We start from the raw sequence: 13897 nt of genomic DNA, 5'->3' as shown, positions 1-13897 counted from the left end.
GTGTTATGTTTCATAGCAACATGACGATGGAGGCCTCATCCATTAGAAACTGTTTATTGTGATGGTGTGTTCATTTGTTCATCACTGACTGATGTTTTTTTAACTCTGATACGGCTTTCAGGAGGATTCAGAAAGAAATCTGAAAACGGTGCCCTGTGTTGTCCAGTACTGAAATATCACATTTCTGTTTTGGAGATTGTGAGTGAACTCTTTCGTGGAGAGCTGGAGACTCTGCGTCAGTCATCTCTATCAGAGGATAGGGGGTCTGTAAATACAGTATTTCTAAAGCAATTTATAATTCTAATGATTTATAATATATGTGCTAATCTAAAAATATGAAATAAAAAAGTAATAAATGACAGAAATAGCAACTAACTCTGTCTAACAACAGTGAATTCACAGTCTGGACTAAACTACCAGTTTAGCAGGTTTTAATGACATTAAATACATCATTTGCAGACGCTTTTCAGTTCACTATAATAGCAAAAATAATATGTTTTATATTGATATAAAGCATTATAAGGAATATGACGAGCTGTCCTAAAAAGAAACGAGTAGAACGTTTTCCATTCTAGTAGCCGTTAATACACTAGACATTTAAAACATGTGTAAATAATTTCTGAACAAGTTAAAACGCCTTTTTTTAAACTCCTGTAAGTAATGGCTTATTAGAAAGAAGTCTCAGAAAAAAATAACACAATCCTACACTATAAGACAAATGTGGATTTACACAAACTAGACACTTCTAGCTATGAAAGGGAATATACATGTAAAGGGTTTGTTTTTTTAAGGGTAAAATACTATGGCCACCCACACTTGGTGGTATATTATGTGATGTTGTTACTACCTGAAGGCAGGTGGTTTGGCACTGAGTTGACAGGGGCATCAGAAACCAATAACGGCATGTGCTTACACATTGACTTTCTTCAGCCAAGTTAAACTCATGTATCTGAATGGGCTCGTACAGTGTGTCCATGAGATTTCTTTGCGGCTCTTATTCTACCTAACAGTCTTTGATTGTCTGTCTCCTCAGCTCAGCTCCAGGAATGCTTACTTGTGCATCATCTCTCTGTTCCCACACTCAACTTTAGCTGAGAGCAGTGCTCAATGGGGCAGTTCCTTTACATTTTTACAATGAAAAGCTGCTATTTCAGTGTCAATATTAACTTTAACTACTGATGATGGCAATATCTCGAAATTAAATGTAGTCTCCCAGTCTACAACTAATCTTAACTTAAAAGTGACGTATCACAGTAGGACAGGGAGCCTCTGTATATATGTTTGTTATAGAATGTGGTCAAGCTGGTAATTACATACATTTTGTTTGTGATGTTAGCATGATTAATTGTAATTAGAAATAATAGTAATAGAAATTCCAGCCAGAACCTCATAGATTTGAAAAAGAAATTTGGAAATCTGTAGTTGCTGCAGGACTTAACTTGCTTTTATATAGGAATAGAACCAGAATACAACTACTTGGCAACCAGCTGAGGCATGTCACATCCCCTATTGCGTTGACTGAGTTGTACTCATTGGTGCAGAATAGTTATTTGCAAACCTTTGCCAATCTGAACGTGACTGCAGTCACACCAAGTCAGACCCCAGTTGTTTGAAGTTGGCCCGCACTTGGCAACCTGTGCAATAACTATGCAATTGAAAGTGGTCTTCCAGAAGTTGATGGTCTGGCACCCTCAAACCGCAACCCCGAGGATCTTGCACTCTCAACTCAACAACCAGGTGGTTGGTGTAATTACTTGTAATCTGTCTCTGACAGTCGAACAAATCCAGTGGAGTCACGAGGCTACCACCGATTTTTCCTAGTCGCAATGAGGTTGCCGTCCTATTTTTGTTCTCGTGTGAGTGAGCCATAACCAAAATTACTGTGGTCAGATGCCCCAAAACTGCAATGTGGTTATCCCAGAGAGGACATTGTTTCTGTGTCAAACACTGGTCCAACCGGGCCCTCTCTTGCACACCAGAAAATGTTTATCATATTACTGAAGTGAAAAATTCATATGTCCACATTTGAACGACAGTTTATTTGGCTGTGAAATGGCTGCGATGAGACAGGCATACGAAATTCACCCATGTATAAAGATGCATCGGGTTTAGATTTAAAACTCTAAAAAAGGATATAAGCTGGTATTGGGAATGAGCTGCAGACTTAATATGAAAGTTTTTAAAATACCAGGCTGATCACACAATGAACTTCTGTTGAGTTTCTGCAGTGCTGGGCTTTATGGCAGTGAGAGCAAGGCTTGTAATCTCCAGTGTGCTTAAAACCACACTGAACCTCTGGAATATATGAGTACAGTGCAGACATAATTCAATTTAGTGAATGAAAATGAAGCATTGCAAGTCTTTGTGTATGGATGCATGTGTTGGTATTATTATATGTGCGTGTAACTGTGCATAAAGACTGCCCGAGAACTCTAGACATTTCCCAAGTGCCCACGACAACAAATTTGTCTGTGACAAAGTCAACTGCCCCACCTGTTCACCATTAATATAGGTTTTACTCCATCAAACCATTTCCCACACAATCCCACATCTGTGATTCACACAAAACACACATTCACCTCCGCAGCCCCTCAGGCTGACATGTTTCCCTGCTAATCTGTTTGCACAACTCTGGTGTGACCACAGGCCAATTACACATCGTCACATGATGCACACCCACAAGAGAGCCCAAGGAAGAAAAATGAGAAAAAGAGCCACCCACTGAGAGAGACCCTCTTTGTCAGCTTCTTCCCCTTCCCACTCACCCCAAATATTCCCCTGGGCTTTTCCCTCCATCCTCACTGTCCTCTTGGTTCTCTCAGTTAAACCATCCCCTTCATCTTCTGATCTCTCGCAACAGTTTTGTGGCTGTAATTACAGCTGCCCGTCATTTAGGCTCTCCCTAAACAACGGCACCCCTCGGAGACCACAGTCCTGCTACATAAATTTGATTTCTCATCTCATTTACGTTCTGTAAACTCTGCCATATGTTTGATATTATATTTAAACTGTTCCAGTGGATGCCAAGAAAGTGTGTGCCTTGGGAAAGGTAGAAAACTTTGCTGGAAAAACGGTGCAAGTGACTGACAGGTGAAATTAACCGTGATGTGAAAGAACATTTCAGGGGGAAAAAACAATCAAAAGCAAAAATGGAGAAGAGAAAGTTACTTCACAGCAGCATCCAGTTTATTATTGTTGTCTTTTATTTTGGCACAGGGGAAGCTATCAAGTGTAGAAAGTATTCCTGTGTTACTGTTGCCGTTCTCTCTCCAGTACCACCAAATTGAGCATTTTTATTTTCCTCTTCACTCCCTCTAGTTTGAATTAGTGACATGGAGACTCCTTCGTCTCCTGACTCACTGGGTGTCCCTATCCTTTCAATTTTCTCTTTCTTCATAATCGCCTTTTCCATGCTTTTCTCTTTTTTTGCCCTTTCTCCCGTGATAAGGATTGACCGGGTCAGACGTCAGCAGCAGGGCAGCCAATTTTTATTGTATACATATATATTTATTATCCTTTTAACACACCAAAAGGACAGGAATTTCTCTATAAGCTTGCAAAACGAGAGCCAAGGAGTTCAGCAAATTATTTGGAGATTACGTTCACTTTCATCATTGTCCCAATGCTGTACTTACCTGATAGAAAAGAGAAATAATCCTCATCCATTCATGTACTTCTTAAACAGCTTAGCTTGTTAAACCCAAACTTGCAAAGGCTACCTGACTCCAGCCTGCGTCGTTATATAGAACTAAAAATGTCACATTCAACTGCAGTGTGAGGGGCACGGAGAAGAAACTGGGCCTAAGGCAAAGGAATGGGGTCATCCAGAGGGCAAGTGCAAGGCCAACCTAGTCCTTCAGTCAGTCTAACTCAGGAAAAGTTCTGTGAACTCTAACTGGAAAGATGGAACAGAGACCAAAATCTCATAGGAAAACAATATATTTATTGATCGGATGCTTATGGTCTTTGCTAAAAGCTCATTTTTGTATTTTACTGGTATAATCTATTCTAACGAGTTGCAGAATTTGAAACAGAAGCAGATAAATCCCGATGATTCAGTCTGGCTTGGAAACTACTGACAGTGCCTGAATTTTACATGTGTACACCACTACAATAAATTTGAAATGATGCAGGTGAAGTGCAGACTCTTGGTTAAATTTATGGGTGCAAATAAACCCTCTAAATGCTGTTTTACAGCTATTTCACAGGTATTGCTGCTACTTTGTACACAGTTCCCTCTTTTTTAGGGATTAATTTCCAATTGCATCATTTCAAACTGACAGTGGTGTAAGAAACTGTGAAATCTGAGTCAGCATCCAAAAATTTCACCTAACTGTATACATGGGTTCACATTACACTCAATACAGTTTTTAGTCTAATTACATAGTAGCTGTGCATCAACCTTCAAAACCCTATACCCAGGTGTGTTATAAAAATACAACTCAAAAAGGTGGTTAGCAAAGACAGACGCATATAGTCTAGATACTTTTGTTATGTGTAACAGAAAGGAACCTGGCAACAGCACTGTGAGTGGCTGAGAACAGATTTGCAATGGCGAGAAGAAAGTTTGGGCAGAAGGTAGCATTTTTCAAATTAGTGGCTAAGCTTAGTTTGACCTTTGGAGCTCAATGTTTGTGCTTTCGCTTATCTCTGGGGTAATCTATCCCTGCAAAATGTTGTTAACAACACTGCAGACCAGAGCATCTGCAGTGTTGTTAATGGTACTGGATCCTTTCTCCTGCTCGCCTGCTTCTTGTCTTTCTTTCTTTCCTGCCTGCTTGCCTTTCTGATTATCTGCTTTCTGTCTTGTCTGTTTATTTACCCTCTGGTCCTTACCGCTAACTTACTTCTTGCATGCTTTTCTCTCTGCTGGTTTTGCTTCAGCTCACAGGTACTCCTCTAGAGGTGTGCAAAGGGAGTAACTGTATCCAACTGTTCAAGGGATGATAGGACTATAGGATTTATGTGCTCCCTAATAAAGTTTATGAGTGGAGCCTTGCTTCAAGAGAGCCAACTGGTCGTTTCACCTTGGCTGAGAGACATTCTCAGTCAGAGACAGAAAAAAAATAGCATTAGAATGAAATTGTTCTGTTATTTGTTTTTGTTTTTTCTGACAAAAACATTACATACATTATAATTTTATAATTTTTATTCACTACAACCCTGAACTTTTCTACACAAAACCTGACTGATGTGAATACAATGTAACAAGGGTCTCAGAAAATACACAGTCTTTACTCTGACAGCTGTGAGATGTTCTCATGTTAGAACAGTGCAGGTAAATGTCTTTTGAATTCACAGAATTGAACTGTAATCATGTCCCCTGCCTCCATAATGCTAATCAGAGAGCTTGACTAGCTGACTTTTCACAGACAGGATCATTTGATGCATTATATTGTTCTGCTTAGTTTACAAAAATGCCACTGTTGTCAAAGAAAGCCGCTCACCTGCCATCTTACATCTACATTATTGAATGGAGGTAATCTTAACTCTCACAGGTCACCTACTCCCCTTGAACCAGAAAGTTGGAGTATGAAAATTGTATTTTTGCTGCATACAAATGACTGCTTTCTATATGAGACTTCTAGCAGAAGGAAATCTGTTTTACACTCCACAGAGCCAAGTGTGAATATGTGCCATGTGTGACGCGCAGTATTGCCAAAAAAAATGACGTACATGTGCCCCACAAGTCTGACTGCAAAAACACATAAAAAGCGGGACTACAAAAATATTATTTGACTTACAGGATAATGCAGGTAAAGGGTGTGAGAGTGAAAATGAGCTTGAACATGTTTTTCTGAAGGGGGGTATAGAGAGGTGAGCGTTAGAGGGGCAGGGTACAAGCAGAGCTGAAGTGCTCCACTGGGTTGTGTATAATGGGGACAGGGCGTTGGGGCTAGAAAGGAGGAATCACATTAAAACTGAGTTCAGTGAGAGGGCTCCGCTAATGCTACCTAATCCTGACAAGCCTGCATCACACAACACACACTCATACACACAGTTGCTCCCTACTGGCACCTATTTATGATTGTTGGCCACCAGTGTGTGTGAGAGGTGTGTGAGGTATGTGTGGCTGATGTCACAGGCTGACTGAGAAGCTGAATTCATCTTGGACCACCAAGTATCTGACATGGAAAGTTGCATGCCATGGCACGCTGGCAATCTATTTTTCCATGTTCACCTCTTCAGGCTGATACTGACATGCCACAATGTCCGGTTAGTTAGTTGTCAGGCACTACTGTTTTACGCTTTGCATGTGTACGCAAGATATTTTTTATGTCTAATTAGATTTAAGCCCTCTGTGGCCCCCCTTTCTTCTGTGAGGGATTCTGTTTTGAAGATTGCTTTTTGGTTTTTTTGTTAACTTTTTTACTAAACTGAAACATTAATTTATTTGTGTAGACACACATGTGACACGAACCATGCCGCAGAACACAGGATTATTTGCCTAACCTAATTTGCAATGCCAATTCCTAGATGGGCATTAAAATTAGGAAGTGGTCTCTTTAAGGATGGCACTGTTCATAGCTGAAGGCATATGAGGGTCAAAGAAAAGGCTGATGGCTATAAAAACAAATGATAAGAGTCATATGTTATTCCTTTCACAGTTCCCAGATCTCCTCCCAGTTAAATATTTATGGGGGATTTGCACCACCATGTTCAAAACACCAGGAAATCTCTTTTAAGAGAATTGTTTGTGGCACACTAAAGCTACCTTTAGAGCAGGTGGTTGCCCAACACCCATAAAATCCTTGAGTTATGATAAAAATCATTATAAAATATTGTCTGAACCTTATACAACTAGCAAATCTATTTTGTTTTCTGTTTTATCCCATCTAGGCATGAAGATTAAAGATATGCATCAGGAAAGAACAGAATTATGAGAGAAATTTCTACAACGAAAGTGTAGCTTTTTGCGCTGCTCACACCCTGATCCTTAGATCTAGCAGGGTTAACCTGGTTAAACAAAGGTTATAAAACAACAATGTCCCAAAAGACAACAACATTCCAGAGGGGCCAAGTGGGTCTCTGAGGAAATCAGTCGGTCACATTCCTGTCTGTGATCAATCAGCCTCTGGCCCAGACAACCTGAGATTGACTTCAGCCACCCTGGAAACTACCTGCCCTCCCCATAGAAAGCAACCTCCAGCCTTATGAAAATCAATTTTCCCTTATTGTGGTGAGAAAATATCAAAGTTTAATATGTGTGCTTGTGAATGTTTCTTTGAGTGTACCTGAAGATTTACTGCAATTTCCACAGTTAGGATGACAAAATAATTATAGAGAAGCTGGCTATAGTGTGTGTGTGTGTGTGTGTGTGTGTGTGTGTGTGTGTGTGTGTGTGTGTGATCAGCAGCATTGTTCTGAGTGAAGAAGTGAAGAATGTTTCTTTGAGTGTACCTGAAGATTTACTGCAATTTCCACAGTTAGGATGACAAAATAATTATAGAGAAGCTGGCTATAGTGTGTGTGTGTGTGTGTGTGTGTGTGTGTGTGTGTGTGTGTGTGTGTGTGTGTGTGTGTGTGTGTGTGTGTGTGTGTGTGTGTGTGTGTGTGTGATCAGCAGCATTGTTCTGAGTGAAGAAGAGTGTGGAGTTTAGATGAATTCACAGTATGACAAGAGGTCTTTACAATTTACCCTGACAGAAACCCTCATTTCTCCACCAAAGGGAGAATGTGGGCGAAGGAAGGAGGGAAGGCTTTTGGCAAAATAAATTCAAAAGTATGGAAGAGCGCTTCAACCTGCCGTGCTTAACTCACTGCCTCGGCTTAGCGACAATGTGGTGGAATCATTACCTCAGGTCTCTCAGGTACTCAGAGGGAGAAGGGACGTGAACTCTGTTGGAAGCAACGAATAGAGATACTGCACCGAGTTAATAGACGAGCACATGGGTTTACAGGTTTTTTTGGTTAGACTGAAGTTAACAGTACACTGTTGATTAATGAATCTTGTTCATAAGTCCAAGTTTTACAGATCCAAGGAAAAAAATCAAACCTGGAAACACATGCGCTTTGGGGTATTCTTATTTATTTAGTAACGAGAGTTTGCTTAACTTTCTCAACTTAAAAGAAACACTGAAATTGCGGCACTTAAGTTCAGTGGATTGATTTTTGTAGCAATATTCTCCCATTACTTCTTGATTGCAGCCTGCTATTGAACACCACAGAAGAAACATTTTGTCTCGCAAAATGACTGTAAAAATACGAACCACGTACAAGAACTGTGATCTATTCTGTTGTCAAGCACGCCGCTCCTGTTTTCACATTGTCCACATCCTGCTTCTGTACCTCCCTCAGCCTACAGAGTTCTGGCCTGTACATAATTGTCTAAGTGCTTCTAGATGGCAGTGGGCGATTTGGTCATTTAGGGGCCTATTAAGTCATTAGTGCAGCAGAGGGACTGCCTTCTGCCTGCCGACAGGACCAGATGATCAGCCTGATATGTGTTGCCTTGCAGTTTTTCAACAGATTCGCGCAGGTAATTATAGCTTCAATGTAAACCACCCTCAGATGTCACGCTTAAAGAGGGAATGCACGTCACCAGCATGCTTTAAAGACAATCTCCATCTCTGCTTTTCCTCCTCCTCCTTCTCTCCTTTTTCCACTCAGCCTATGCGTTTGGATTTGTGTGTGCGGATGAGCAATAGGTGAGAAGCGGGACAACCAGAGCCTCGGGACATGTCAGAGAAAAGGATACGGAATGAAGAAGAAGGCAACAGAGACCCAAATAGAGTGAGGAGGTCAGAGGAAGTTAGAGTATAGTGCAGACAGTCATCCTCTGTGGCCAACACAATTTCTTTAAACCCAAACTTACAATGTAAATATTTGGATATGGCTAAGGTTGGTTGCTTAATTCCACCCTTTAAAGATGTGCTGTTTAGGTGAACACGGTCCAAGGAACACAAATCAAAGTATCATTCATCATTTAATATGACGCATGAGAATCTTATTTTGATTTCATTTCTGTAAACCTCGCCCAGCTTTTGGAGCCATTCATTACCCTGGGTTCTCAATATTACATTCACCGCCTATAAATGCTCATCATCTAAGTGCCACGCACAGCCAAAAACCTCAGTATCCCCACAGAAAAAGTCATTCGCCGTCGAAAGGCTGTATTTTATTTTTACCATTTCACTGCTTTTAAATCATCTTCAAAATTGCTGATTTGTATCAGTCTGAATTGGAAAACCAAACACAAATCATATTTAATATCATATAAAGTAGTAGTGACTTATGGGAAAAGTCTAAACACTGTTAAAAGGAATGTCTTTTTTTCCCAGACAGACAAAAGTTTCACTTTATGGTCGCTGTGTGTAAACTCAGCGGTTGCTATCGTGTATTTTTTATTATATGTTTGCAAGCACATGTTGGAAAATCTTAATGTCATCACTTTGCACATTATTTTACCATAAAGAAATACATTGTTGTGATACTTTGGCCATCTCCCCAGGCCTGAAAGTGCCCCACTGTGACCACAGCATGTGTGAGGCTGCAGCGTCAGCACAGCAGAAAGCCTCAGGCTGATGTCTGCTCTAGCAGAGGAATGCCACAGGAGCTGCACTGATTGAAATAGACACATCAGACTGTCACTGCATCTGTAAACAGGGCGCCTCCTAATCGGGAGGAGAACGCCTTCTTACTCAGAGGAAACTGGATTCACCAACCACCCTCCCGTCTCGTAATAACATTACCCAATCTCCTTTCAAGCCTAAGGTGACGGCACTCGAATCTGTCACCGGTCATCTATCTCTCGCTCTCTATTTGCGCAAGTAGCTTGAGCTGATGGAAACTAATGGTCAGAGGTTGAACAAGGGACTCCATCGGACTGGTCTCTGTCTGCCTGCTCAGCAGTGCCCAGGCTGACCTCAGCAGACTGCCAGTCTCCTTACCGCTCTGCTGCTTGTGGCTCCGCTACCACCTCCCACCATGACCCATGACCCCCGCCCAGGAGAAAGGCGCCACCGATACGATGCAATTTCCCTTTGACGTGGTCCAGTGGTGTCAGCTGCCAAGTGACCCAGGCAAAGTAAATATTGTTGCTTATCACAGGCCAGCGCCACCACCAAATTTCCCAAAAGAAGTGTTGGACTAAATCAATTTTTCTTCCATGTCCCAACTCCAAAAATGAACAGACTCTAGGTGCAAATAAGCCAGTGGAGTTTGATGTTGTGCATTAATAACACATGGTACAGTTGCTATTATTATGGTGATAGTGGCATTTACTTGATAAGTCATTATGTAATATATGTATCTACCCTTCAGGGAACAAAAGACATACAAAGAGTGTTGGTTATGGAGTGTACACTCTCTCTGCTGACTGCACTGTCTCCAGCCTTTTCCAATCTGCGCTGAAAGCACTTGGTACCGCCCAGCTGTCAACCTACATCGGCCTTCAAAGGACTGGAGAAGAACCATGCACCCTGCCTGCCTTTGTTTCCACAGCCTTAAACTGCCTCTCACAGAGACATCCACACCTCTCTGTCATCTAAAAAGACCAGAGAGAGGTCTCAGACAAACTGCACTCTTGTTAGACCACAATTGTCTAAAGAGGGTTCTGCTATACTTGATATCTCTCTGACCCTCCCACGCTACCACAAACACCACCACTAAACAGAAGATTACTGCTTTAAACATGCCTCCTCCTCCTATTTGCCGTACCGCTTTTCAGCCAAAAACTGCTTCCTCTAAATTCATGAGTCACAAAGCAGTGCTTCGAGACCACCCATCTCCCAGGAGTCCACTGTACTGGTACTGTAACAGTGGGACCGGGCCCTCCACTGAGATACCTACAGTGTGATAGGTGATAAATGATCAGTGATCACGTTTTTAAGAGCCTCTCTGTAAAGTCAGAGTTATGGGATGGTGTTAAAAATGTACTTTTTATTGGGACCAAATTATCTGTGAGCCAGCCAGGTTTAGAGTAACTCCCATTTTAGCTCTCCCTTTGCTTATGTTTCAGATTAGCATTAGCAGCAACAAGATGCCGGTCACTCTCCATGCAGCTCCTCCGCCGTCTTTCCCCTGTTTCTTCCTCCTTAGTCAATGTATCTCTGACTTTCTCTCTCTGGTGTTTCACTTCTCTTTCCCCTGATTCCCACCCACGCATTTTCTGTTCAACTTTTGGTGTATCCATCCTTCTGACCTCATCGCTGTTATAGTCAAGCGTAGAGGGATCCAATCAACCATAGTGTTCAGATTAAATCACAAATTATTATAATTGAGAATAATGGTTTCCATGTCAGTTTCAGTTCAGCTCTGGATTGTTCTCATATATGTCTGGAAGCAAAGGGGGTTGGAAGCTCTGGAGTCGGTGGTGCCTATGTACAGGCTGGGTGAAATTCAAATTATTTGTGATAAAAGTTCTATTTAATGTGCTTATCTGAATTTGAAAGATCGTCATATGATTTTGTTTAAAGCCTTTTCATGCAAAAACACATCTCAAAGATTAAAGTCAAGTCAAGGTTCTTTAGAAACATAAACGCTATTTTCTAAAACTGGACGTGTGCTGCTTCTCAACCATGTTTGGGTGTAATTTAAGCAGTGTTGTTTTTAGGGGCAGTGACTGTCGCACTAAATGCAGATCAACATTAAATACACTAAAAACAGGAAACATATTATTACCCTTAAGGTAATAAGAAAACGACACCTGTACGGCACATAATAGACATAAACACTGAAAAAAACTCCCAAAGGCAGTGGCAATATTCTCCCGAGAAACATAGTGTGCCTGCCCTAGCTTATTTCTAGGGTTAGTAAAGCTCTCAGGCATGTGCAGGGCATGCAACGCGACTTTGACAGCGTAGTTAGGAGGTGCTGATGAAAGAGGAGAGGCAGGAAGCCCGCTGCGTCTCAAATTAGCTCCCGAGCCCTCCGTCCTCTCGCATGGAGGTTCAGGCCCTCACAGATTCTCTTGCATTACTCAGTCAACATGGATGTATGAACCTTTTACATGTAGAGCGTGCCTTTGTGTGTAGGCAGTCCACGCAAACGTGTTTGATTATGAATACTTTGTGAACACACATGCAGATTTCTCATTTCAAATTTTGTCAAAAGGCTGCATTAGGGAATAAAAACTATTAGATCATCTTACTCCTTCTTTTGAGGCTCAATAGAGTTTTGTCTGGGAACTCACATGCCCTGAAAAATGTTTTACAGCCTCTATTTTAAGTAAGCTGCTGACTAATTCTTTAAATAGAAACATATTTCCATTGCTTTTTACATGATACAATCAATTAAAAATGCATATGCACCCTGTGTTTTGCTGATCAAGTAATTTGGTAATTACACTCCTCTCAAATTGCAGTATGAGTTTAGGATTACTGCAGAGAGCTTGACACACAGTCTGCATTAATAAATGAGAGAGAGCGCTCCTCTCTTCTCACCTTCTTCAGTGTGTTATTGTGTACTCTCTCACACCCTTTTTCCAGATTCAGCAGTTAAATATGTTTGTGTAGTGAGGTGGAGGGACGTTCATAACCATAAAGCTGTCTACAGCAGACATGTTTTAATCACTTCTTTCTCCTTATGTTGTCTTCTCCCACATTCTTAGTTGCATGCAGTATATGTGTATATATTTTCATGTATTCAGGAGGATAAACGATGCTCCAACTTCACCAAATTGTTCTTGTCATTTCTTCGGCTATTCTGGCTGTGTACACACAGGAAAAATAAAGGCAAAGACAGTCATTTCATCCTCTTACCTGAGAGAAGTTGAGTCCATTGAGGGGATGACACTGCTCCTCCACTTGCTCAACTGCCCCTGTAGTCTTTCCCATTCGCTCTGCCTCTTGAGCTAGAAACAGGTCGAGCACTGGTGTCCCCCTGGACCGGACGTCCCATTCTGTGAGTGAGTTTACCATCAGCATTACCCACACAGGCCTCTTCCTCTCCCAGTTCCCTGCAATAGCATTGAACAGGTAGTCAGCATACAGGCCTCGGCCTCGCTGGTCAGCTGTCATCCAATAAGGCATCATGTGTTTGACGTAATCAAGATGGCGTTTGAGTCGGCGGTACAGATCTCGAGGTAGCAGGGTCTGCAGGTTTTCTCCGTGGGGCAGTAACTGGCAGCTGGTCAGTTTGGAGATGGTCAGGGGATCAGTCAGGTCCAGCTCAAAGTAAACATTATTGCTGTCATGGAAAGCCTGCTTGGAGCTGTTGGGAATGAAGTCCCAGACTCGGGTGTAGGGCACGTGGATGGTACCAAATAAGTAAGAAGGTGGGTGAGGAGGTGCCCGCTTTACTCTCCAAAGGAAAGAGTTCATGTCACTTTGCTATAAAAAACACACAAAAAAGAAGAAGAGGAAAACGATTTTAACAGTAAACAGAAACAAAAACACCAAAACCATCATGTTAGAGCTCGCATTAAAACTGAAAGTGACAGATTTTTCCTCTGTTGTGGTTTACTGGCTCATGGGCTCAGGTCAACAAGTTAAAAATTTGAAATACTATTTTAAAATTACACCGCAGGAAGTATGAAGTCTAGTCAGCCTGGGGCTGTGCTGCGAGCACTTGCAGTCAGGGAGTTTATAGAGGGGCCTTCTGGGCTGTAAACAGACCCCCGTGTATTGTTGAGGTGCATACCTCGGTTGCCAAAGCCTCTTTAGGCCTGGGAAGCATTTTCAGGGCTGTGGTGCAAATATACTACACTGGAGCTCATAAAAACCATGAAAGAAACCTGCACTCAATTCTGACCTCACTATGATACTTATATTTGGGATTTTACTTTCTTTTTTTGACATCGGGCATGAGGACGAAATGCTGACAGTCTCAAGTACAGCACTGATTTTGTCTCCAAAGTTTGTGTTACAGCTTTTTCCTGTTGTGGTTGTCTTTAATAGAAAGAAATGTCAAAATTGAAATTAAATAATCACAGTCGTTCTAAATGAATATAAGGCTC

General features: G+C 41.5%; 1 protein-coding gene across 2 annotated transcripts in view; it reads right to left on the bottom strand.

Annotated features, from left to right (window-relative positions):
• Positions 1-13897, bottom strand: part of trabd2b (TraB domain containing 2B) — a 67959-nt gene that overhangs the window by 51674 nt on the left and 2388 nt on the right. For both annotated transcript variants that reach the window (XM_085449020.1, XM_085449021.1), the window contains exon 2: positions 12702-13271. In XM_085449020.1, coding sequence (XP_085305146.1) covers positions 12702-13271 — 570 coding nt within the window. The remainder of the gene's footprint in view (positions 1-12701; positions 13272-13897) is intronic.

Source organism: Copadichromis virginalis, linkage group LG23 (genome assembly GCF_057382275.1).
Source record: "Copadichromis virginalis isolate Kocher_CV1m ecotype Utaka linkage group LG23, C_Virginalis_male_GT1.1, whole genome shotgun sequence".
Classification (NCBI taxonomy): domain Eukaryota; kingdom Metazoa; phylum Chordata; class Actinopteri; order Cichliformes; family Cichlidae; genus Copadichromis; species Copadichromis virginalis.
Note: the sequence above shows the minus strand (reverse complement) of the source record. Positions and strands in the feature narration are given on the sequence as shown.